At 35.3% G+C, this 24,717-nt stretch overlaps 2 protein-coding genes across 7 annotated transcripts; both read right to left on the bottom strand.

The window, feature by feature from the left end:
* Positions 1–3: 3 nt before the first annotated feature.
* Positions 4–5,015, bottom strand: LOC145225562 (ubiquitin carboxyl-terminal hydrolase 44-B-like). Of its 4 annotated transcripts, none has more exons than XM_080092222.1 (9): positions 4,796–5,015; positions 4,346–4,406; positions 3,831–3,991; positions 3,554–3,623; positions 3,250–3,398; positions 2,478–2,536; positions 2,041–2,198; positions 1,683–1,924; positions 4–1,496 (listed from the first exon to the last, which is right to left on the bottom strand). In XM_080092222.1, the coding sequence occupies exons 5-8, from the start codon at positions 3,263–3,265 to the stop codon at positions 1,813–1,815; spliced, it is 345 nt and encodes a 114-aa protein (XP_079948348.1). In that variant the 5' UTR covers positions 3,266–3,398; positions 3,554–3,623; positions 3,831–3,991; positions 4,346–4,406; positions 4,796–5,015; the 3' UTR covers positions 4–1,496; positions 1,683–1,812. The 4 variants fall into 4 exon arrangements, with proteins under 4 accessions (XP_079948348.1, XP_079948350.1, XP_079948351.1 ...); XM_080092224.1 differs by lacking the exon at positions 4,796–5,015 and adding an exon at positions 4,492–4,781; XM_080092225.1 differs by lacking the exon at positions 3,831–3,991.
* An 829-nt stretch (positions 5,016–5,844) lies between these two features.
* On the bottom strand, positions 5,845–17,353 carry LOC145238391 (uncharacterized). Of its 3 annotated transcripts, none has more exons than XM_080101536.1 (18): positions 17,131–17,352; positions 13,615–13,706; positions 13,305–13,402; positions 13,144–13,214; positions 12,945–13,068; positions 12,499–12,672; positions 11,863–11,982; positions 11,523–11,605; positions 11,231–11,297; positions 10,967–11,125; positions 8,874–9,026; positions 8,639–8,788; positions 8,441–8,580; positions 8,006–8,167; positions 6,823–6,948; positions 6,717–6,759; positions 6,554–6,646; positions 5,845–6,270 (listed from the first exon to the last, which is right to left on the bottom strand). In XM_080101536.1, the coding sequence occupies exons 1-18, from the start codon at positions 17,202–17,204 to the stop codon at positions 6,220–6,222; spliced, it is 1,980 nt and encodes a 659-aa protein (XP_079957662.1). In that variant the 5' UTR covers positions 17,205–17,352; the 3' UTR covers positions 5,845–6,219. The 3 variants fall into 3 exon arrangements, with proteins under 3 accessions (XP_079957662.1, XP_079957671.1, XP_079957675.1); XM_080101545.1 differs by having other exon boundaries at positions 13,144–13,199; positions 17,131–17,351; XM_080101549.1 differs by lacking the exon at positions 8,006–8,167 and having other exon boundaries at positions 17,131–17,353.
* Positions 17,354–24,717: the final 7,364 nt, after the last annotated feature.

Below are 24,717 nucleotides of genomic sequence, written 5' to 3'. Positions count from 1 at the left end.
AAACTATTTCAGACAGCTTTTATTACTGAACAAAAAACAACGAATTTATGAATGCTTAAAGTGAAGACAAGGTGTGACAAAGAACTTAAAAAGCTAAGCAAGCACACAATATTCTCTAGCTTTCAGTATATAGATTAATACTCTCCTGTAACAATGCAATTGACACTTAAAATTCAAAAAAAAATACCCATCTTAGGGGGGATGCTACGTGCAAAATAATAAAAAATCAAACCACAATCACCCAATCAACACTTTTAAATTGTAACGCTGATAGGCGATTGTTTCCGGTGGTACTAAATACCGCATGTGACCGCATGGTATACCGCATGTTATAACATGGCAGGAAGTTGTAAAGGACTTGAATATGCCTTTACGAAAATATAGTTTTGCGAACTTTTGAAAGCGCTAACGGTTAGAGCTATTCTGGTTGGGTGAAGGTTTGTAATTAAAACAATGCTATAATCTGGTCTAATTTTCCCTTGTTGGGGCTTGTATTCTCGCATTTCACATACCATGCAGTATTTTAAGCAGAATAACATACGGTAACATGCAGTATTTAGTACCACCCATTGTTTCAGGCTGTCAAAACTGCCAAAGCAACCAGCCCGGAGTGTGTCGGATTATAAGAAAGGTTTATAACTTGGGCTGCCAGTGGGTTAAATACTGGAGCTGTTATGGCACATTTACATGACCATATCTACCATCTGGCGTGGACAGACTTCAGTTAAGAAAACAACAAATAGAATAAACCAATACACACATCCATAACATCACAATTTATAAGCAAACAGGACATTGCCAAGACTAGAAAATATTTAATGGTCTTACCAATACATTTTCATACCAAATGAAACAAAGCTTTGCATTTATAAGAGCCATGGCATTTTAGCAGGCTAGTCTACAGCCATATTGAGAAGTTATATGTCAGGGGTATCGCCATGAGGCACTTTGTCCATGAAGCACAGTGTGAGGTACACTACCAACACGAGTGAGGCTATAAGTAAAATCTTAATAGTCTGTGTGGATTGAACTAAAACTGGTAAAGTTTAGTGCCTTGTTTACATAAAACGATTTAAACTTGCCTTAATTATATTGTATATCTTATACTCAGGGTCGCCATCCTATTCTTATTTCGAAGACTTGACCTTATTTTGAAAGGCAAGGTCTTTAAAAAGTTTATTTTCCTTATTTCTAAGAAATGTCATTGATTTAGACTTGAGTCCTCAAGTCAAATCCCTACTACAAGTAAACCTGAGTTGTCATGAGATGTAAGTATTTTCTGTATACAAGCAGTTGCTCGAATAGATTGTTTCTGGCAAAAGACTAGCCTGCTAAAATGCCATGGCTCTTATTTCTATGGTGGACCTTCTTCCAGCGACTCATAACTTGCTTGATGGCGAAACTTGTGGATCTTCGTAGCACCCAGTGGTTTCATCCATTTCAATGTCACGAACGGCAAGTAAACATCGGCGGAACTTTTGCAAATGACCGAGCACCTAAAAAAATGAAATGTGGTATTCAATTTGGATAGAGTAAATACAGAACAGTCTGGAGATGGTGTTTTACTGAAATAAGACACCAGTATTGATTTTTTTCCACATAATCAGACCTTGCACTGCCACACAACAGATAATGCTGGTAAAACACCTTAAACAGGATCAAGTGTAATTTCCCTTATTAACCTTGTATCAATCCCCTTCCTTTCTGTGTTTAATGGAAAATCAGCATTAACTTGTTGCAGATCTTTAATTCTGACAAGGTTTCAAGGTGGTCATCGAGTTTTCCAATGAAGTCTTCTTGTAGTTCTGTGTTTCACTGTAGTGTGACTGTAGCACACGGTTGTTCGTCATCACTCTGACAGTGTTGGTCCTTGTTACGAACATAGTTCTGCCAGTTTCTGAAGGTTTTTCTTTGTCGAACAAACCTACATAGTAAAGACAAAAAAATTAAAATTATGTAATCTTATGAAAATTGGCAAATTTGGGCATCGAATTTTTGGAGTAACACAATTTTGTGCACTTTTACTGTGTGAAAAAGTACCTTGAATGCCAAATGGCAGTGAAAAGTCTATCATCTCTATCAAGTTGTTGCTGCTGTAATCTTCTCCTCATTTGAACATCTTCATCTGCACTTATTGTGGCTGTCCTCAGTGTGTGTCCACTACGAGTTGTGCCAGTAAAGTTTTGGTATCTAATTGCCTGGAGAAATGTTAAGAATTTCTGATTGAAGTTTTAATATTTACTATGGCACACAATACATAAACTGTTCAAATTTTACCTACTGCACAAAAGCAGCCTAAATTGTTTAACTTAATATTATTGAAATTTTACAAACAGAATTTATGAGCTAATACTTTTTGTCACATGATACAACATAAATTATTTTCCAGGCAATTTCCGACCAAGAAACCATGCCACAGAATTGTTTGGACTGACACAACTACAATTTAAAAAAGATAATAACGCAAATTTGCCTACCTGTAAAGTTTCACGTAGCACCTTGATGTTCCCCGATTTGTTGTCATTGAGAACATATTCTTCACAAGCATAGCAATATACATAGAGTTCATTGACATCAATCACTAATGGATGACCAGATTCCAAATAATGGTTTAATGCAGTGGTTCTTAACCGGTGGGAAATTTAATGTTTTTAGAGGGAAATTATGTGAGTTAGAAGTCACCAAACTTGGGCTTTTTTTATTAAATTAACCGTTGAAAGTTAATTTAATACAATATTTTCCGCAACAACATGTAAGATTAACTTCACCTAGTTTTGCAAGGTGCATAAAAATCCAACAATCGTTTGTTACGTCACAGACATTACTAAAACTATCAATGACTTTGTTATTGTTCGCGAATAAATGCATTTGGTCTGTTGATTGTGATGCGATAAATGACTATTGCAAGCACATGACATATAAATAAGATTGCAGTATACCTTTAAGGTCCAGACCAAAATTACTTCACAAAATTTTTTTGATTAAAGAATAATTTTTTGTTAATGTTGGGCACAAAACATTATTATAAAAATAACAGAGGGGGAAATTCGAACTTGGTGATTTACTTTAATGGGAAACCACACCAAAAAGGTTAAGAACCACTGGTTTAATGCATGTTCATGGATATATCTGTAGGTTATATACCATTTTATAAATACTCAAATGGTCATCCAAAACAGTCCACACATTATTTATTCATTTTTATAGACTGTAAAACATTTTGTTTTGTGTTTTGACCATGGTTCCTACCTTCCACAAGCAACATTAGGGTAGCTTAGACATGTCCAAACAGACTCAGTTGTAAGGCAAGTGTTGCAGAGCCATCTTTGTAGGTTGACAACTGAATGACGTTCACCAATAGTCATGCGCAGTATGTGCTTGCAATTGCAAATGCTTAACTAAAACAAAATTTGCACAACCCATTAGTGCATGCTTATAGTTAAATTTAGGATTTTGATAAAACTCATCACATGACAATATTTTACAGCAGAGCTAGTAAAACCATTGAAAAATGGACTTTAAATTTACTGAACCATTTAAACCTTCAACACACCTCATACTCTGTGGAGAGTCTAAAACACGTGCATCTTGTAAGATATTGACTTGCTTGCTGATACACCATCCTGAAATAACTCATTTGGTAACAAATCACTGTGTGTAATAAAAACGTTTTTGTAGAATGAACAAAAAGAGCATTTTCTGACTCGGACTTGAAAATATTTCAACAAATAAGAGATTTTAAAGTAAAATACTGTTACACACAAGAATTATTGAATCAATAATACATTATTCACTACAGAACTACAATTATTGATTGCTCGAACACATACATGTGAAAGATCAGTAGAGCGTTTCTGCTTCTGGTCAGCTTTCATCAAAGCTTCTGGACTCTTCCTGCCCATGTTTCCAAATGAAATTTGCGAACTCAATGAATTTGATTGTTTACCAGGTAACAAGCTATTTAAATTACAGAACCTATGGAATTCCTAACCTAACAAACACATAAAACATCCATACCAATTTAAACACACTTAGAAATTTATCGCACAGAGCGAATATAATTGGCTAAGTTGGCCACAAAATAACTTTAAAATAATGAACCATATTAAACTTAATTTTGTTTTTTTAGCCATTTAACCCCTTTTAACAAACTCGAAACATGGTGATTCATTTGCAGTTGTTTTTTTCTTTATTTTGTCGAAACACAGTATTTTTTAAAATCTCTGGTTATATAATGTATAAAGTTAAATCTCCAAGTAGACATTGACAATTACAAATATGTGCACACAATTCAAAGGTGCAATTAAATACAACACCTCAAACACCAATAACAACAACCAAATACTTGTGTTAATCTTGGTTATCTTTAAATCTTGGGTTTCCAATCGTTAAATGTTTGTGGCTGTCTGCAAAAAAAATAACATAAAAAAACATCAACAATTTTTTGTGTAAATATGGCAGAATCAGTTTAAATGGGTAAAAAGACATTACCACTCGTAACATTGTCCTGAAGCTAGGAAATTCTAGATGCACTATTTTTTTGAGCAGCTTTAAACGTGTTGGTCTTCATGTGTACAAAACGTTTTTTTGTTTGGAAACTCAGATAATCTCCTCTTTTTGCACATAACATTACATATTGTTAAATATTCAGATATGACAATGTGGCACAAAACAGAGGTTAGACATGTTTACATAATAAAAAAAAACTACTTAAAACAAATTGATTGAACTTTTTCGCCCTGTTAGAGCTCATCAGACTGCCTGGCAGGCAATGAAAGTTCAAAAACACACTTACCTTTGCTGCTTGCAGAATTTAAAGATTTTACCAAAAAGTCATGAGGTACATTTTTGCACGAAATTTAGATTTAAAACCTTTGCTGCTTGCAATTTTTAAAGAAAACCCTTACAAGCAAAGACCTAATAAATTCGCTTGTGTTCATACTATCGCAAGAACGCCCTGTCACCGATTTTGCCCTGTCACTGATTTTGCCCTGTCACTGATTTAATGGCACCCTGTCACTGATTTAGTGACACCCCAGCCCTGTCATTGACGCCTGTCACTAACAGTGACAAGTGTCACGAAAAAGTCACAACCCCTGTTGTGGAATTGCGTCGGCGTTGTGCACACATTTCTGCGTCATGCTTGGTTGACTGCTAACATGCTGTCAAGGCCCAAGTTTACATATACTTTGGTCAAGGCTTATAATATGAAATCCCGCACTTGTAATTCCCAAACATTTGTCAAGTGTCAACGCTAACAATGTGGATGGGGCCTAAAGATGGGCTGCTCAAAAATACGCAATCTATTAATTAAACGTGTAAAAATGCTGAAAGTTTGAGTTTTGGACAGTTTGTTATTACATTAACATTACAATTTATTTTTAGATACCGGTTTGGGATCTTAAATTGCCTAAGGACTTCTGTGAATTGCAATTTTATTTTAAGGACTTCTGTGCATTGCAAAGGCCAAAGCATTATTGCCAGTAACGAAGCAAATAGGACCATTGACTTTTCGATGTCCACTCAATGGGGTTGCTCACAACATGTGGCCCTTTTAATGCAATTTTTGGTTTGTAAAAACGCCACATGCTTCAAAAGTTTAAGCACCAAAATGAAAGAGGCCAAGGCCGAAACTATTCTTACAACTTCTTGGGCAGTATATAAATGTAATTATGTAAGTTTGGAGCAATAATGTAAAAACTTTCCATCACTGAGTATGTCTTATTTTATAAAGGCAAAGGCAAAAAAAATCTTAACATTACGCAAAATGCAATAAACACTGCTCTCTTTTACTTACTGACACTACAAACTACACAGAAACAAACTTAACAGGACTGCAAAAAATATGAACAAAATTTTATATTCAGTCAAATGGTTGGTATATCATCACTGAACAGCATAAACATGATAAACAACAAAACAATTCATGCAAAAAAAGTTTTTGTACAATAATTTCGCAACAAAATAGAAATAATTATTAACATGTTTCTTAAAGATAATGATAGTGTTTAGTGCTAAATGTAAAATAATTGAAATGCAAAAAAGTCCCAAAATAATTGCACAGTTTTACAAATTAACTATTTACAGTGTTTGACCAAAACAACTTCTTAAAATCTCTAATACTGATAAAACATGGTTTGCACAGTGACACCATTTAAATTTGTCAAAACCTTTGTGTTGCAGTGAAGTTCATAAATGTACGTTTGAAATTAGTTGTTTTCATAGATCACCATCATTAATTCCTCGTATAATACTGCTTGATTTCAGAAACTGCAATAACAAAAAATATCAGTGTACAAAGGCAAAACAAAAAGTGTACAACTTCCAAAAGCCATTTATCCATACTATACATAACAAAGGTTACAATAAACTCAACGGCATTTTGTAGTTTTCATTTTGCACATAAATATCATTACATTTTTTCCAAACCTTTCACTTATATTATTTTGGTACATGCATTTTGTCATTAGAAATACTGTAATAGCCCTGCCAGTCCACCTACTACCATGTTGGGAATAACTTGGTAATAGTAATAGACATGGGCAAAACTTACATCGTTTTCAGATCTTAACTGTTTGACACGGCTTTGCAAGTGACAGAGCAACTTCACAGTGCTGGAATCGTTTGCTGAGGTTGCACTATGGGCCTAAAACACACATTGTCCTAAATTAGTTAATGCAAATAATTGGCCAAAGGATATAAAAATCAAACATCACCTGAAGTGAAACTTGAGGATTTTGTTGAATCTTGTTTATTTTTCTAAAAACAATCATTTTAGACTGTGTTTACAACAATGCAAAACAGATGTTTAATAAATAAAACCTTTCCATTTGAAGTTGTAGCTCCTCCTGAAACTTTGTTGTCAAGCGTTGAGCTGTTAAGTCTTTCCAGTGATTCATGTTAAGTTTCAGATTTTGAATTTCTTGATCTTTCTCCTCCAAACAACCTCTAAGAAATTTAGAAATGATAAAAATGTGCTGATAATGAAACATCAATTGTTAACAACAAAAATGGTGCCCTTTCTACATGTTAGGCTTGAAAAAACATAGCAATCCTTTATATTACAATAATATAACGCCATGGGTTTTTCAAGCCTTTTCTGAACCATTACAAATTATTTTGTGACTATTAATAGGGTGCAATCATTTTATTTTGGAACAAAATTGGTGAAAGTAAAAGAGGGCACTTACTGAAATTAACTCATGCTTTTAAACTTTTTGTCTACATTTTTTGTTAGTTTAGTTCAGGGGTTGGCAACATTGTTGTTGTTAATTCAGTTCAGGGGTTGGCAACATTGTTGTTGTTAATTCTGGTAGGTCTGTGCATTTATGTTAACCTCTATGTTATTGTTTTATCACAATTGTTATTCTAACAAACAAACAACTCAACATATGTAAATTCAAGGGCAAGTAACTTTGTTGTGATAGTGTTTCAAGTACCCCAAATCAAGGGTCTGCAAATACTTTGTAGTGCGACCAACAAAAACAGTCCAATGCCCTGCGACCAAAATTACAGAAACTTTCGGTGCCACGGTCGCGAATGGTTACTTGTTTATTATCGTGTAATATAAGTGTTAAGAAAGGTAACAAAAAGTGACCGAATTTTTGTCCATTGTTTGCAATGACAGTTTCCTTGCCAAATACCGGGACAAACCCTATCAAAATATGCTGTATTTGAGAGTTTCGACAACATGACTAGAATTAAATGCAATTAAAGGGTAAAAAAACCATACAGCCCACCACAACTTGGCAAATCTTGGTTTGGCCCGTTTCATGCAAACGGTTGCCGATCCCAGGTTTAGTTGGTTTGGTATACTTTCTGACATGACTAGAATATGTATTTCATTTGGACAAGCTCAGAAAATTAACAAAGTCTTATAGTTTAACACAAAGGCATATGGAATCAAACGATATATTTTTCTGTATTTTGAAAAAGATTAAAGCGTATTAGTTTGGAGAAGCTCGTTGATTTAATAGACAAAGCAGTATGAAATCATAATAGTTACTTAAGCATTGAAAGTTCCTCAGTTGATGCAGTGTAATATGAGTTTTTTTTGCGCCCATTTCTTTTTAATCGTGCTACCTCACACAACAGTTCATTCACAGTGCGACAAACCAGTTGTACTAATTCATGAAGCCTTGCCAGTGCTTCTTTTGTAGTAGATTGTCTACAAAAAATTATGTTTTGTCTGTGAAAAAAGTAAGTACATACTTATTTGTTAAAGGACAAAAACATATTTGTTAAGGTGTCAAAAGTGATTCTTCTGAATACACCCATTGTACAAAATTGTCAGTGTTAAACTGTCAGAGCAATCTAAATTTAAATCTCTAAAAACAATATGAGTTTCTTCTGCATGTAAAGAAACTGTAAACAATTTGTTGGATCAAATAGATGCTAAACTAGATTGTACTGACTTAATTACTAAGTAGTGTTTACTTACTCTATTTCATCATAAATTCCTGACTGACAATCGTGAGATTTCATTGATTTGTACAGACATAATAGTTTTTGACATTGGTCATTAACATTAGAAATTAAAAGCCGTTCTCTATGTTCAGCTTCTACTCTTCCATTTTTTGTCTGGTAAAAAAACATGTTTATCAGTTTTTGTTTCAAAAATAAAAAATGTGGAACCTGCCTTTAGCAGTGCATCTGCTACTTCAAGCTGCAAATGTTCAATTTTTCCATGGAGGTCCTTGATCTCATTTTTTTGTTCCTGCTCCTTTTCTACGAATTCTTGCTTTTGTTGTTTTTCTCTTTTAATCATTTCAATTTCAAATTGTGAATTCTGTTCATCCAAAAGATTTTATAGTAGAAAATTGTAAAATAGTTTATGTGCATATTTTAAAAAAATAAAAAAGTTTAGTTTTCACCTGTGTAAACAGTTTTGAAATTTCTTGTCTCAAACATTCATTCTTTTCTTCAAGGTGGTTGGCTTTTTCATTCAAACCTTGCTCACGTTTTTTCAAATCTTCATTAATTATGTGATTTTTTTCTTCCAATTCTTTAGAAAGTGTTTCTTGTTTCTAAATACATGTATTTAATATTAATTTAAGATCGAGCCATTAATTTAAGATTATGTTGTTAAAATATTTCAACAATTAAGTGCCTAATAAAATGTCTACGTTTTATTCTACATCAATCGCAATTTTGTTTTTACTAAGGCTATGATTCAAGTTCGTGTCTTGTGTACCGAAGTTGAGTCCCTTAATATTCACACATTTTTTCTATCAACAGCATGATAAAACAAAAATTTTAGTATAACACTAAGCACCCGGAGCTAAGTAAATGGCAATTTTTTTGTAGCCTGATTGTTCCCCCAGTAAAAACTCATGGGCCTAAACAAGAAATAGACTGAAACTGTTTTTTCAGATTGATACAGATTATAAGTAAGCTCATACTATACTTTATATGCAGCAAAAAGACCTATATTTATTTGATAAAACTCCAATGTTGTTTAAAATGCTTACTTTAATAGACAGTAGGACAAAGCACCAAAAATTTTAATTCTAGGGTTGTGCTTTGATATATGCAAAAACCAACAAAACTGTGTAAAAACAACAACAAATAAAATATGTCTGGCACCTATTACCGGTTTATCCCTTGTCCCAACTCATTAAATGTTGATAATTACACATTTTAGAATAAAAACAACTTGGCCGAATGGCCTGGCGCGCCAGACCCATATACAAAACCTGATCGGGTTTCGTCCCCGGGAGTATCCTGGGTTCGAATCCCGTGAACGACAAAGGGCAATTTTTAGTTCTCGGACTGCCGCCTGATTGTCGAAAAATACAATAAAAACAAGCAAAAGGTGATCACCTAACTAAGATAATCCAATCTGCAGTCCAATCCTAATTTCTTTAATTTTGTCACATTTCAACAATTTAACATCATTTTTTATATGTAAGCTATTGCTGTCAGGCATAATATCAAGTTTATAGAGCTCTTCTGGCAAAAGTATTTTTATTCGTACATTTCGATGTCCTATACAGGTCGCCTTTATCAGGTAAACAACACTGTGTAGTACTTCGCGCATTCAGTGTACCGTCCTGTATAGCAGTGGTCTTCAACCTTTTTTATAGGCCACCCCAATTTAAGGGAAAATGAAATCAGAATTTACATGCGACCCCATTTTTTTTCAACACTGAGAAAAATGTTTTTAGTAATGCTGAACCAAAAGAACAATTACACAAACTGTACATAATTACAAACAAATATGGCGATACAAAAGTATTACGAAAAAATGGTTACACAAAAGTATTACGAAAAAAGTTTTTAAGGCGTTTCATTTAAGACATAAACCCAATTTTAGGAACACAAACTTGTCAAATTGTTCAACATTTAGTTTGCACTGTTAGTGAGATGGTTGCGCCTGTATACTGTCCACAAGTTTTTGAAGTCACGGCTTGACTTTGCACAAGCTTAACCGCATGTCATGTTCCACTTCCAATCGATTACGATGTTTCGTTTTAATACACTCATTGCACTAAATCTTGCTTCACACAGCCACGTGGTTGAAAACGGGATTAGAAAAATTTGGCATAGTTGGGTATGTTGCATAAATAACTATTCACTCGTTCTGGTGTCACCTTAAATAATACAAACTTATAGTGTTGAGTCATAATACACATTGTCGAAACCCATTGTTATGCGATAAAGGCATTTTCTTTTTTTCCACTACCACGATTTAATTGTAACAGGAGGTAGCAAGCTGTACCACAAAACAATTGCAAAAGTTGCGATCCAACAGAACATAATATTAGTTTCATTTTCTGTAATCAATTTTAAAATGCAATAAATTAAATTCGGCGACTCATTGCGACCCCAGAAAAAGTTTAGCCACTTGGGGTCGCGACCCATAGGTTGAAGACCACTGCTGTATAGGACGTCGGAATAAAAATACACTTGCCAGAATAGCTCTATAAACTTGATCATGTTTTATACTCTCCCAATAACATCATACCTTGGATAGATCTTCTATAATTGCAATGAGCTTCTTATTTTCTGTTTCCAGTTCGTTGATGGTAAGCATACATTTTTTTGTCGCCTTTCTTTCTCTTTCCTTACTTTCATCAAGCATGCGTTCACATTTTGCCTTTCCAGTTTTAAGAATGGATTGTTTCTGGTCATATTTACGAAGTTGTCATGTTTTACCAATTTGAAGTTTAATTTGGATATTTTTATTTTGTAAGAGTTGCAATGCTGTTAGTTTTAAAATGGTACCTACCAATTCTTCATAACCCAGTTGTTGTTCTTGTAGTTTATTTCTACTGGAATCCAGTTCTTGAGTAAGCCTAAATGTTACATTAAACATGATTGTAAAACATGACATGAAAATTTACTTTGAAATCAAATAACAAAGCAAATATTTTTAGAACAGTTTCAATTTTCATGTCAACATTGTTTCTGTAACCTGATCAATCAATAACAGTATGTAGCTTGTCATAACAACAAAGGCACAATGATCAGTTTCATGGCAAAATATCATAGAAGAGATGTGCAAAGCCCGATGACCTTACTTGTCAATCTTATTTGTCTGATTGTTAAGCTCCTTTTCCTTAGTGATGCGTTGATCATCATTTTTTTTATTCAGTGATATCACCTGAACGATCATAGAAGAAAATTACAAAAGCATCACAACAAAGTCTTTGCTAAGGATAGCAACCAATACAACATTGTTTCTGATTATTATGAACATGGTAGAAAAGCATTTATTTTAACCAGTTCAGTAATGACTTTAATAAACAAAACTATTACCACTGTTATCTAAGCAAAGGTTTGGCAAACTAAGTATTGGCTCTTTTTGTCTGCAAAAACACAAAACATTTCATTTTTGCAATGAAAACTTTATTTCTTTACCTGATCTTGTAGGGATTCCACTAACTTATCTTTCATCGAAAGTTTTTCCAAAACACTTTCAGAAAGACCATCTTTATCTGAAATGCTTGTTTCATATAAATGTTGAGCTTCTTCCAGTTTCTGCAAGTTTAGTATCATTTTATAGCTTAAAAAATGTTAAATAAATGGAACCATGACAAAGCATCTTAGCATTCTGTTACAAAAACATTGATGTGATTTGCCAAACTCAGTAAACTTCTAATGCAGTGGTTCTGAACCTTTTATGGACAGTGCCCCCCTAAAGGTATATTTTGGGTCTCATGGTCCCGTTGAAATGTAAATGGCAAACTCGTGCTAAAATGCAGTATTAATTTTGGCTTTAAATAAGGAGAATAGAGTAAACAACAAATGTTAATACTAACCAAACCTCAATATGGATAAAGAATGTTAGGAAATAAACATATTTGCAGTACACACTCAATTATACGCATTATAAAACAAAATGACTCGCTGATTTTTCTGGTGGAACTACACCCGTGGCCTCCCTGGGGGGCCGAGGACCTGGGTTGAGAACAACTGTCCTTACGCTTATTATATTTACTGTTGCAGTTAAAAAAAATTGAATTTATTTTACTGTCTTTTATGACAGATATTTACTTCTTCCAAGTCTTCAATTATTTGTCTTGACCGTTTCCTTTCCCGGAATATTTCGCTTTTTGCTGAGTGCAGAGCTCTTTCCAACTCTTGCCTTTCTTCAATACTTGTCCTTGATGCTTCACCCCGGTGTATTCGAGCTCTTAACTCATTTCTTTCCTTGATTAACCGGTCAATCTTAATAAAAATTAACCCTGTTAAGGATGACATTTTAAAACAAATCATGAATTTTGTTACACAAGATTTTATGTTCACCCGATACATATCTTTCAAACCAAAAAAATGTACATCAGTTTTTTCCAAATAAAAAAAACACAGGCCATTTCAGATTTCATCAACAAGTACAAGTTTAGGACTACTTATGTTGTTAAAATATTTCAAATCTAGATCTTACAATATCTGTCATTTATGAAATATTTTTCCATTTCAAGTTTAAAACTTTTACATACTTCTTCACTGCAGTTACAAGAATTGCAATAAGCATTCTGTTCCTTTATATTTTCTGGAAATGAAGTGCTTGCACTTGTTGACATAAAAGTTGTGAAAGAGTCACTAGGTTCCTCTGAGTCCATTCTAAAAACGGGAGTAAGCAACTACTTAATTTTTTTTCATAAGACTTAACTAAAAAAACATTAAATATGCATATACCTTGGAAATGTTTCTTCTTGTAAAACATTTTCTTCTGGAACAGTTTCATAAGATTGCTGCAAACACATGTACTAGGATGCAGTGGTTGCAAACAAAAGAAATATGTAGAAGACAAAAACAGAACAACATTTTTTAAGTGAAATTAAAAGCATTTCAAATACCTGTTGAAGCATTTTGCGCAATTTGTTTATGTCTTCATCATATGTTTTATGTGATTGAGGGTTTTCATACGAAGGTGCTTGGGTTGAGGCTATGGGCTCTAAAATAAGCAGTCATCATTAAAAAATTAGACACCGAAATCAATTGCATGCTTGGCAAGTTTTAAGCAGGTTTTCATTTAAACCGAAATAATTTTAAGGCAATTTAGAATCACTTAATGACAGAAATCATAACCATGCGTTAGTTGCAAAAAAACCTCAATTTTGGTCGGCAAAATTTTATCTTTCAGCGAGCTTATCAATCATAACTAACCTTTTGAATAGAACATTCTGTGAGCGTTTTCAGCTTTTAGTGTGAAGTCAACACAAGATGATGTTGGTGTGTTTTTTCTGTCAACAGTTAGTCTAAAAAAGTACATTAAAAAAATTACATAGCAGTTTTTACACACCGGGAATTTGCCCCTTTAAAAAATTGGGTTTTCAAGAAGCAAAAAAATGTTGCATTTTTTATTGTGTGCTCAAGAATTCGTTTAAACTATAACATAATGAGTTTGTGATTTTTACATTAAAATTTAAACCCCTACTCCCCCAAAAAAATCGTCGATCAAAAAGAAGTGAACGAATTTATAATTGGTATAAAAGATCAAGTTCAAAACTTACTTTAAGGTCTTCAGCCAAAACCCAAGCAGTAAAACTTTTTTTATCGAAGAAAAAAGCATAGCAAAACTCTCCCCAAAAAGAAAACATCGTTTTGCAGTTTTTGCCAAAGATTTAAGCGAAATAATTTTTTCTAGCATGACAAATGATTTGTGATTTCATATTTAAGTATCTTCTGGTGTAATTTGAACTAACACATTGGTTGCTTGCAGACATGGGGTCGAATACATGCGTCCTGTACTCGAATGCTTAACGAATACCTGCCTGACTGTATTCGAATTCATGAATACTTTGGTAATTTTTGAGTGACAGCAATTCGAATGGTATTGCAATAAAACAAGTCAAGTATATATTTGTATTCATGAATTGTTGACCAAACTACAACAACAAGTAATTCGAATACTATTCGAATAAACCAAAGCATTTATTCGTATTCATGAATTCTACGCAATTTTTAAAGTTCGGCAATTCGAATTGTATTTGAATGATGTGAGTCAAGTATTCGTATTCACGAATTGTTTCGTAATGTTAAGGTGGCAGCAATTCGAATTGTATTCGAATAAAATGTGTCAAGTATTAGTATTCATGAATAGTTGACCAAAAACAACAACATGTAATTCGAATACTATTCGAATAAACCCCAAGCGTGTATTCGTATTTATGAATACTTCGTACTTTTGGAGATGTAGCAATTCGAATTGTATTCTAATTAATAGTTAAAGTTGTTTGTATTCACTAATTGTTCAGTTGTTGTAAGAAGCAAACAATTCGAATAACATTCGAACGTACCGATTCGAATATTTGTAGTTGAGGAAAATAAAAGAACTCCAAAGATAAAAGGTATTCAATCAAAAAGTAAAAAGGGTTTATGTATTACAAATTTATAGGTAAAAATGTAAACCAACGAGCATTTTTGCCACATTAGCTTGACTGACTTAAATCTCCTTAATATAAATTTATGCAAATTTACATGAGATGTTTGCTTTATGAACACGCTACACCTGTCATGTGCTGAGAACAACCTAATGTTGCAAGCTTTGTAACACAATTCCATTTAAGGTAATGTCACAATTAAACTTCTATGTGTCATTGTGTCGTAACATAAACAAAAACTTGTCAAATCACGCCATCTTCACTGCTAATTTGAATTGTATTCCAATCTATTCGGCAAAAATATGTACCAACATTCGCGACTACTCCTAGTCTGGAGTTAATCAACAATTCGAATTGTATTCGTAAAAATGTAGTCATGTATTCGATTTTACAATTTGTTACCTTGTCAAAGGCCGACAACAATTCGAATTGTATTCGTCAAAAATATCATGTCTTCGAATTTGCAAATTCTAAGGTTGGCAAAAACCTACAACAATTCAAATTGTATTCAAATAACTTTTCTCAAGCTTTTGTATTCATGAATTGTTGGTTCAAAAGATAACATCCACTATTCGAATTGTATTCATGCAATATCGAACGAAAGCCAAAATCATTCGAATACAGCATGAAGGTGGCAAAACCTGTATTCGAATGCATTCGAATACGAATTGCCCCATGTCTGGTTGCTTGGGCCAGTCACAACCAGACATGGGGTCAAATACACACGTCCTGTATTCGAATACATAACAAATACCTGCATGACTGTATTCGAATTCATGAATACTTTGGTAATTTTTGAGTGACACCAATTCAAATGGTATTCGAATAAAACAAGTCAAGTATTTGTATTCATGAATTGTTGACCAAACTACAATGACAAGTAATTCGAATAATATTCGAATAAACCAAGGCATGTATTCGTATTCATGAATTCTACTCACTTTTTATAGTTTGACAATTCGAATTGTATTCGTATAATGCGAGTCAAGTATTCGTATTCAAGAATTGTTTCGTAATGTTAAGGTGGCAGCAATTTGAATTGTATTTGAATAAAACGTGTCAAGTATTAGTGTTCATCAATAGTTGACCGAAAAACAACAACGTGTAATTTGATTACTATTTAAATAAACCCCAAGCGTGTATTCATGAATGCTTCGTTCTTTTTGAGTTGTAGCAATTTGAATTGTATTCGAGTTAATAGTTCTAGTTATTTGTATTCACGAATTGTTCAGTTGTTGTAAGAAGCAAACAATTCGAATAGCATTCGAATGCACCGATTCGGATATTTGTAGTTGCGGAAAATACAAGAAATAAAAGAGCCCCGAAGTTAAAAGGTTTAGTAATAGTAACATGGGTTTATGAATTGCAAATTTATTGGTAAAAATGTAAACCAACGAGCTTTTTTGCCACATTAGCATGACTGATTTAAATCTCCATTATACAAATTTACATGATATGTTTGCTTCCAAAACATGGTTCACCTGTCATGTGCTGTGAACAACCCAATGTTGCAAGCTTTGTAACACAATTCCATTTATGTAACGTCACAATTGAACTTCTATGTGTCATTGTTTTGTAACATAAACAAAAACTTGTCAAATCAGGTCACATCCACTGCAAATTTGAATTGTATTCGAATATATTTGGCAACAATATGTAGCAAAATATTCGCGACTACTTCTAGTCTAGAGGTAATCGACAATTCGAATTGTGTTCGTAAAAATATAGTCATGTATTCGATTTTGGGAATTGTTACGTAACCAAAGGCTAACAACAATTCGAATTGTATTCGAACAAATGTAGTCATGTATTCAATTTTACGATTTGTTACCATGCCAAATGCCGAAAACAATTCGAATTGTATTCGTCAAAAATATCGTGTACTCGAATTTGCAAATTCTTAGGTTGGCAAAAACCTACAACAATTCGAATTGTATTCGAATACATTTACTCAAGCTTTTGTACTCATAAATTGTTGGTTCAAAAGATAACATCAACTATTCGAATTGAATGCATGCACTATCAAATGAAAGCCATAATCATTTGAATACAGCACGAAGGTGGAAAAACATGTATTCGAATACGAATGAGGAATCGCCCCATGTCTGGTCACAACACACCGAAACCAGGGTAAAAAAACTTATATTCAGCAGTAATTTAAGCTGGTCTACTTTACTAATTATGCTACAACTTTAAAACCACAGTGAGACTGCAACTTGACCAATGTTAGGTACATTGTATCACACAATTCATGAGTGCCCAGATAAAAATTAACCCCTAAGTTTCAGTTCCTGCATACCTTCCACTTCCAGTAGGTAGTTGTTTCAATTTTGCATCGATTTCGTCCAGAAGCTTGTCCGTTGAATCCGTCATTACCGGCTAGGAGCGGCGGTCTGTTACAGCATCTTTAAAAACAGTCCTGGATAAAGGTAAGGTACAGATGGAGCACGTAACTAACACAGCAATTTAATTCCGTTTCCAATCAACCCAAGCTGACACACATGGCTGATCACCGATCAACGAAGCGTGTAACCATAGAAGTACCTCCCGTTAACGACATTTCGCTTAAAATGACCGTCTTTCTGACTGCAAGAAATTAAGTGCATACAGAAAAATCAAAAAAATCTAAATCAGTGGTCGGCAACCACTGGGACGCGGCCCTGTGCCGGTCCGTGAACGGTTTGTTACCGGGCCGTATAAAACTTGGTCAAGGTTCACATTGAATCAAAGTTGTAATAACTGTAATTAGTTTTCAGTGCTGAACATGTGTAGTTTCTAATAGCTGGTCCGTGATAAAAATGTTAATTTTATACCGGTCCGCAGTGCAAAAAAGGTTGCCGACCCCTGCTCTAAATGATTCAATCACCACTACAATAAGGTATAGACCTGCTAACACAAGACACAAGAACTCACAGCACCAGGTTTGCTAATTCCCGCTATAGGCTATTTTAAATACAGTTTGTGGAATGGTCCGGCGCCTGGGCAGAAACTTGGCCGAATGGTCTGACGCGCCTGACCCACATACAGACAAAAAAAAACTGATCGGGATTCGTCCCCGGAAGTGTCCTGGGTTCAAACCCCGTGAAAATAAAAATAAAAAATAAAAAAATAGTCCGGCGCCTATTCTAAGTCCGACACTCGTTGAGTTTTTTTTTTTTTTTTGACACTCGAGTGCACAGCAAAATGGGAGAGAAAGCGAGCAACGCACAAGCGGCGATAAAAAGTGCAGGAAGTGCGCTGAAAAGGCCCAACTGTCTCAGTTTTAGAGCAGAAAAAATTTTAAAGCGAGAAAAATTATGGACACTATTAAAAGATGTTGATTTTCCTGTCAAAAAGGTGGTGGAAATTGCAGAAATGAAGGAAACTCAAATTAATGTTACTTGCACTAACAGAAAAAGCGTATTAAGCTATTACAGTCTCCGAACATTAGGAATGTCCGGCTATATGAAAGTGACTATACATAAATAATGGAATTGGGTGGGTAGGCTACCCATTCCCTTCCCAAGCGAAACGATAGCGGGAAAACTAACCCAACAATTTGGTGAAGTGAAAAAAAATGGCCCATACCCACAGCTAGGAAAGATAAAGAAGGGTTATTATCGGGAATGCGTATAGCAACAATGAACAAAACAGATGTATAGCAGAGAACCCCATCCCGAGTTACATAAATATTGATGGCTACGAGTTCTATGTCACATATAATGGGCAGCAATTCACCTGCAAATATTGCGGTGAAGTGGGACACAAGCAAGCAAACTGTCCCAAAAGAAGACAAGATTACCCGGAATTGCAAAGCAAAGCCAGTGACGAAGTCAAGAGCAGGAGATCGGACAACCGTTCGAACCAAATCAGACGTTATCAGGGTCAGTTCTCCGAAAGCACGCGGATGCTCGCTCGCCAATCCTTAATACACCAGAAGCGGCGAGTGATTAATCATCATCATCATCATATTTTATTTTCAGTTGCGTACGCGGTAATTGCATGCAAATGAAATATAATAGGCAAGCAACTGGTGGATGGCGAAGGGACCATATAGGTCATCGAGTCAGCCACCCGTGTACAGAAATAATGATAAAGAGGCAAGAAATAAAACAAAATAGTCACACAGCAGGAGTCATTTAATAATTAAAACTAGAGCAGCGCAGTTTGCAATAATGCAATTGAGTGATTAAGATTTGCAAACTAACCGAGATAACGGAAACGGATCTCAACCATGCAGTCCCGGAAAACCCTGTAGGGCTTAATGATTGTGAAATGGGAGCGGAAAGCATTTCGAAAGGCAACAATCCTGAAAACGAGGTCGAACCAGCCCGGTATCGTTACCAAACAGCAGTCCCAAATATGTAAAACACCAATTTCTGTTTCATGCCAAGACTGCAACAAAGAAAGCCTCCCGTCTCCGGACGCTATACATTTCTTTTGTTATAAGTGCAAACAAGACTTAAACATCGCAAAGGCCTGTTGTGACGATGATACTTGGATACTAGTTCCTGTTAAAAAAACGAAATCCAACTGTCCTAAATGTCAAGCGGTCATGCTTTGGATGCCGTGTTGTCGACAATTTCAACCTAAATTCAAGACGAACGAAAATCTCCTCGAATGCGTCAGGTGTGACAGGTACTCAATTACATGTGTGTGTAGCACGATAAACCCGATCCAAACCTCACTATAAGCCAGTCTGCAGAACATGGCAGCTCCCGACGAGATCTCGCGCATGCAGGACCGACATGTCCCGCGTGCGAGCGTGCAAGACCCGTAAGTTCGCGTGCAAGGCCTATTTCAGCAGGTGAAAAGCAAGTGATATAGGTCAAGATAGGACAATTGAATGCCTTTGGTGCAAAATTTTTGCGTGCAACCACGAAAAATTGGCGTGCAAAAGTTTTTTTTTCAAAAGAAAAATTGCGTGTGCAGCTGCCACTCTGCAGACTGGACTATAAGTAGAGAATGTTCTAACCATTTATGTAAATATAAACTGATAAATTGCAGCTGAGGAAAAAAAATCGGCTGAATGTATTGAACCTCTTAAACCCTACCGATGCTCGTGTGGGTTCGAATACGAGTGGGACATTGACCTTGGGGTTGAACGGATTTTAACTGATTTGGTTGTTTGTTACTAGTATACTAACGGTGATCTTATTTTCTGGCTTATTGTATTTTACTGTTGCTTCATTTAATCTTTCTGGGATCCGTGATCCCATCAAAAGGAATTCGATTTTTACATTTTTCCGAGAAAAAAAGTTTCAAATTGTACTTATGCAGGAAACACAATGTTCACACCGGGTCGAAAACTTTGGCAGTTGGAATGGGGAGGGGAAATAGTTTGGTCACATGGCACGAATCGAAGTAAAGGAGTAGCTGTATTGTTTTCCAGAAGTTTATCGTATTTAAAACTGACGCCATGGCTGATCCCGACGGACGGTTTTTGATTATAAACCTGACAATCGCTGATAAGAAATTAACTTTGTCCAATGGTTGCAACCAGACATGGGGCAATTCGTATTCGTCATTCGAATGCATTCGAATACAGGTTTTGCCACCTACAATTCGAATTGTTGTAGGTTTTTGCCAACCTAAGAATTTGCAAATTTGAATACACGATATTTTTTACGAATACAATTCGAATTGGTGTCGGCCTTTGGCAACGTAAGATACGTAAAATCGAATACATGACTACATTTGTACGAATACAATTCGAATTGTCGATTGCTTTCAGACTAGGAGTAGTCGAGAATATTTTGCTACATATTTTTGCCAACTAGATTGGAATACAATTTAAATTGGCAGTAAATGTGACCTGATTTGACAAGTTTTTGTTTATGTTACGAAACAATGACACATAGAAGTTTAATTGTGACGTTACATAAATGGAATTGTGATACAAAGCTTGCAACATTGGGTTGTTCTCAGCACATGACAGGTGTAACGTGTTCTCATGTAAATTTGGATAAATTTATATAACGGAGACTTAAATCAGTCAAGCTAATGTGGCAAAAAGCTCGTTGGTTTACATTTTTACCAATAAATTTGCAATTCATAAACCCATGTTACTTTTTGATCGAATACCTTTTAATTTTCGGGGCGCTTTTATTTCTTTTATTTTCCGCAACTACAAATACCCAAATCGGTGCATTCCAATGCTATTCAAATTGTTTGCTTCATACAACAACTGAACAATTCGTGAATACAAATAACTTGAACTATTAATTCGAATACAATTCGAATTGCTACATCTCAAAAAGTACGAAGTATTCATAAATACGAATACACGCTTGGGGTTTATTCGAATAGTATTCGAATTACACGTTGTTGTTTTTTGGTCAACTATTCATGAATGCTAATACTTGACAAGAATAGAATTCGAATTGCTGCCACCTTAACATTATGAAACAATTCGTGAATACGAATATTTGACTCGCATTATTCGAGTACAATTCGAATTGCCGAACTTCAAAAAGTGCGTAGAATCCATGAATACGGATATGCCGGTTTATTCGAAATATTATTCGAATTACTTGTTATTGTAGTTTGGTCAACAATTCATGAATGCAAATACTTGACTCGTTTTATTCGAATACCATTCGAATTGCTGTCACCCCAAAATTACCAAAGTATTCATGAGAATTCGAATACAGTCATGCAAGTATTCGTAAAGTATTCGAATACAGAACGCGTGTATTCGACCCCATGCCTGGTTGCAACACGATTAGACTTTCTTCTCGTGTTAAAATCACACTTTTTACCAATGTGAATGTGCCAAACGCCGATATTGCATCAGGGATCATGTCGGATCACAAAATAGTATTTCTAACTGTAGAGTTTGCCCCCGATGCGCGCGGTAGAGGCTATACCGGAAACTTAACACGCGTCTGTTAAACCACAAAGGGTATGTGGAGCTCATTAAGAAAACCATCAACGATTAATATACCTAAACCAACCCGGCGAATCACATCAACCCTCACACTCGATGGGATGCTCTTAAAGCTATTATTCGCGGCGCTTCAATTGGTTTTAGCGCAAGGGTGAAAAAGGAAAACATCGCGCGTCAAAACGAACTCGAACTAGGTATAAAATCGCTTCACGACGAATCACTTCGCGCCAATACTCCTGCAGATTCAGAAATTGTGGTTGAGTTGACACAGCTGAAAAACGACTTAGATAACCTGATCGAAAATAAAACGAAGGGAGCGATTGTTAGAAGTATAGCTCTGTGGGCCGAAAAGGATGAAAAAATACGAAGTATTTTCTTAATTTAGAAAAGCGCCACGTTGATAAAAAATCGATCAATAGGCTAAAGACGGGCGTCCGAATGTATACGGATCAACAATCCATGTTAGAGGAGTTGGCCAAATGTTACGAGGACCTTTACGAAAAACGCGACTCAAACTATACTCTCATGCACAAGTTACCAAGCATCTGGCTAACTTAAACCTCACATCTCCCTAAGTTAAATTCCACACAGGTTGAGACAAGCGATAGCCCTATTGCACAAGAAGAAATTTGTGGTGTAATTCACAAAATGCCAAGAAACAAGTCGCCGGGCCTTGAAGGTTTGCCGGTCGAATTTTATCAGACATTCTGTCCGGATACTAAAACCCTATACTTACTGATGCCTGGTCCTACACTGAAAAAATTGGTAAAATTAGTCCAAGTCAAACTCAGGGGGTCGTTACTCTCATCCCTAAACCCAGAAAAGACCCGCTAATTACAACCAATTACTGTCCTATCTCCGTATTGAACACGGACTATAAAATAATATCAAAAACACTAGATATTTTCAAAGCGTTTGATACCTTGGATTGGGATTATATTTATTCCGTATTAAATGTCTTTGGGTTTGGACAGAATCGTATAAACTCGCGTACTTTGAACCTCTTGGGTCGCATCTGTATTTTAAAAACTAACTTACAATAATCCCCATGTTGATTTATAAAGTTATAGTGTGCTCGCTATCACCCTACCGATAGCGTTTTTACGCAAACTAAAAACTAAATTGTTCAGTTTGTGTGGGGACGAAGTGGGAAAGAGTTAAACGAAAAACGCTTATCGCAAACCTGAAACAGGGAGGAGCAAATATGCTAGATGTAGATACTAGAGATGTACCGAATATTCGGTTTGCCGAATTTATTCGGCCGAATCGATCATTTTTGCAAAGATTCCGTTTAGGCCCAATAATTTGTTGCGATTCGTCCGAAACCGAATCTTTTACGAACACAAATTTAAAGCGTTTAACGTGTCTTTTCTGCTTATTAAGGTCCAGGCAATCTTTCAAAAGCCCAAACATAACGAAAATTGCGTCAATGTTTATCTTTTTCAACACATTATCGTTTTTCCCACGGTAGTCAAAAAAATAGTAATTCATTGGCAGGTTGCCAATCATGCTTAAGGCAATTTTAAACCCCACAGAAGTGAAATAAGGACGAAACACAACTATTTTGCACTGGCTGCCTGGTAGATAAACATTTTTTTCACGTCAAACGCGTAGTGCACGACTTCGCGTGACGTCATAAATGATCCGGTTGATTAGGCCGAATTTATTCGGCAAAACCGCCGAATATTCGGTTTCGGCTGAATCGAAATTTAGCCGATTCGGTACATCACTAGTAGATACTTACATTATGGCCTTAAACCTTAAATGGTGATCTAAATATTTCGACGAAACTTATAGCGCGCCTTGGAAACATTTGGAAACAAGTGTCATATCAGATTTGGAGTTGCTGGTTTCGATGATATCTGCAGCATCTAATCATTGTTCACAGATTATTCCTCTTCGACCAGTTAGGAAAATCATGCAGGAAGCTAATGCAAATAATGGAATCGACCAAGCCCTATACTAGATCGATGTGGGCCAGCCAAACCGTTGTTTTTAAATCTCGAACGTTTTATTTGAAATCGCTCATCAACGCCGAAATTCTGGATCATTCAAACTTATTATAGATACGAATATCTGTCATATGATGAATTGGCCATAAAATTCAATTTTACTCCGAACAATCACGACTTCAAAACTTTATTAAAATGATAGCGGCTCTGCCACCGAATTGGTATCGAACGAATGATAACTCCGGCGAAAAAAAAGTTCGCTAAATTTGTGCAACGAGCCCTTTCAAGCATTTGACTCTCCTAAAGCGGTTTATACTAAAATTAAAAACTACACGACGGTTCTCCTTAAAAAACAAAAACAAAATGGGAATGGTATTTGGGTATTGCTTTAAATACAACCCTTTGGGAAAAAACTATACCAAATCAACTACAATTCGACAATGGAAACAATTGCACTCCCAGATAAAACTGAATTTACGTGCCGTTGTGACCAACGATGTTTTGTATTCATTTGGTGTTACATATACAAACCAATGTGTTTTCTGTAAAAGTGAAACCGAAAAGATGAGACATATGTATTTTTTAAGTGTAATCGTGAGCAGAGCTATTGGGAAGAGGTCTTTTCATGGATCTCGGTGAAATTTTTGATCCCCCTTGATGTTAATCCTGTATACGCTTTATTTGGTGTATTTAACAAATGTAAAATATTGAACTGTTTACTAGTGTGTGTACGCTTTGTAATTTACCGTTGAACGTACGCGAAAATACTACCTATAGACTCTCGTTATTCCACCACACAGTGAAATCAGTTCAGAATTCTGAATATAGATTGCGGCTTTAAATAAACTTCCGATGTATAAAACAAATGGACAGGTCTTTCATTATTCTTCCGCTCTTACCTATAAGTGCTATTTCTTTTATCGCTCGTTTACCTTTCTTACTGTGTATAAGTTAAGGGAAAAAATGGTCCGGCGCGTCCGATCCATACGACATAATGATCGGGATTCATCCCCGGGAATGTTAGTCTGGGGTTTTATGATAATAATAACAAAAAATCAACCTTAAA

Source organism: Phallusia mammillata, chromosome 1 (genome assembly GCF_965637545.1).
Source record: "Phallusia mammillata chromosome 1, kaPhaMamm4.hap1.1, whole genome shotgun sequence".
Lineage (NCBI taxonomy): Eukaryota > Metazoa > Chordata > Ascidiacea > Phlebobranchia > Ascidiidae > Phallusia > Phallusia mammillata.
The sequence above is the reverse complement of the archived record's forward strand: the minus strand, read 5'-3'. Positions and strand labels throughout refer to the sequence as shown.

What these genes read in the sequence shown, in the direction of transcription:
- LOC145225562 (XM_080092222.1), bottom strand. An exon ending in TGCTACGTGAAACTTTACAG is followed by an intron (nt 2,199 to 2,477) that starts GTAGGCAAATTT and finishes ACATTTCTCCAG; the next exon opens with GCAATTAGATACCAAAACTT. An exon ending in ACTGCCATTTGGCATTCAAG is followed by an intron (nt 1,925 to 2,040) that starts GTACTTTTTCAC and finishes TTTACTATGTAG; the next exon opens with GTTTGTTCGACAAAGAAAAA.
- LOC145238391 (XM_080101536.1), bottom strand. Translation starts at nt 17,204, where the DNA reads ATGACGGATTCAACGGACAAGCTTCTGGACGAAATCGATGCAAAATTG. An exon ending in TTATAGAAGATCTATCCAAG is followed by an intron (nt 9,027 to 10,966) that starts GTATGATGTTAT and finishes ACATGTATTTAG; the next exon opens with AAACAAGAAACACTTTCTAA. An exon ending in TAGCAGATGCACTGCTAAAG is followed by an intron (nt 8,581 to 8,638) that starts GCAGGTTCCACA and finishes TTTTTTTACCAG; the next exon opens with ACAAAAAATGGAAGAGTAGA.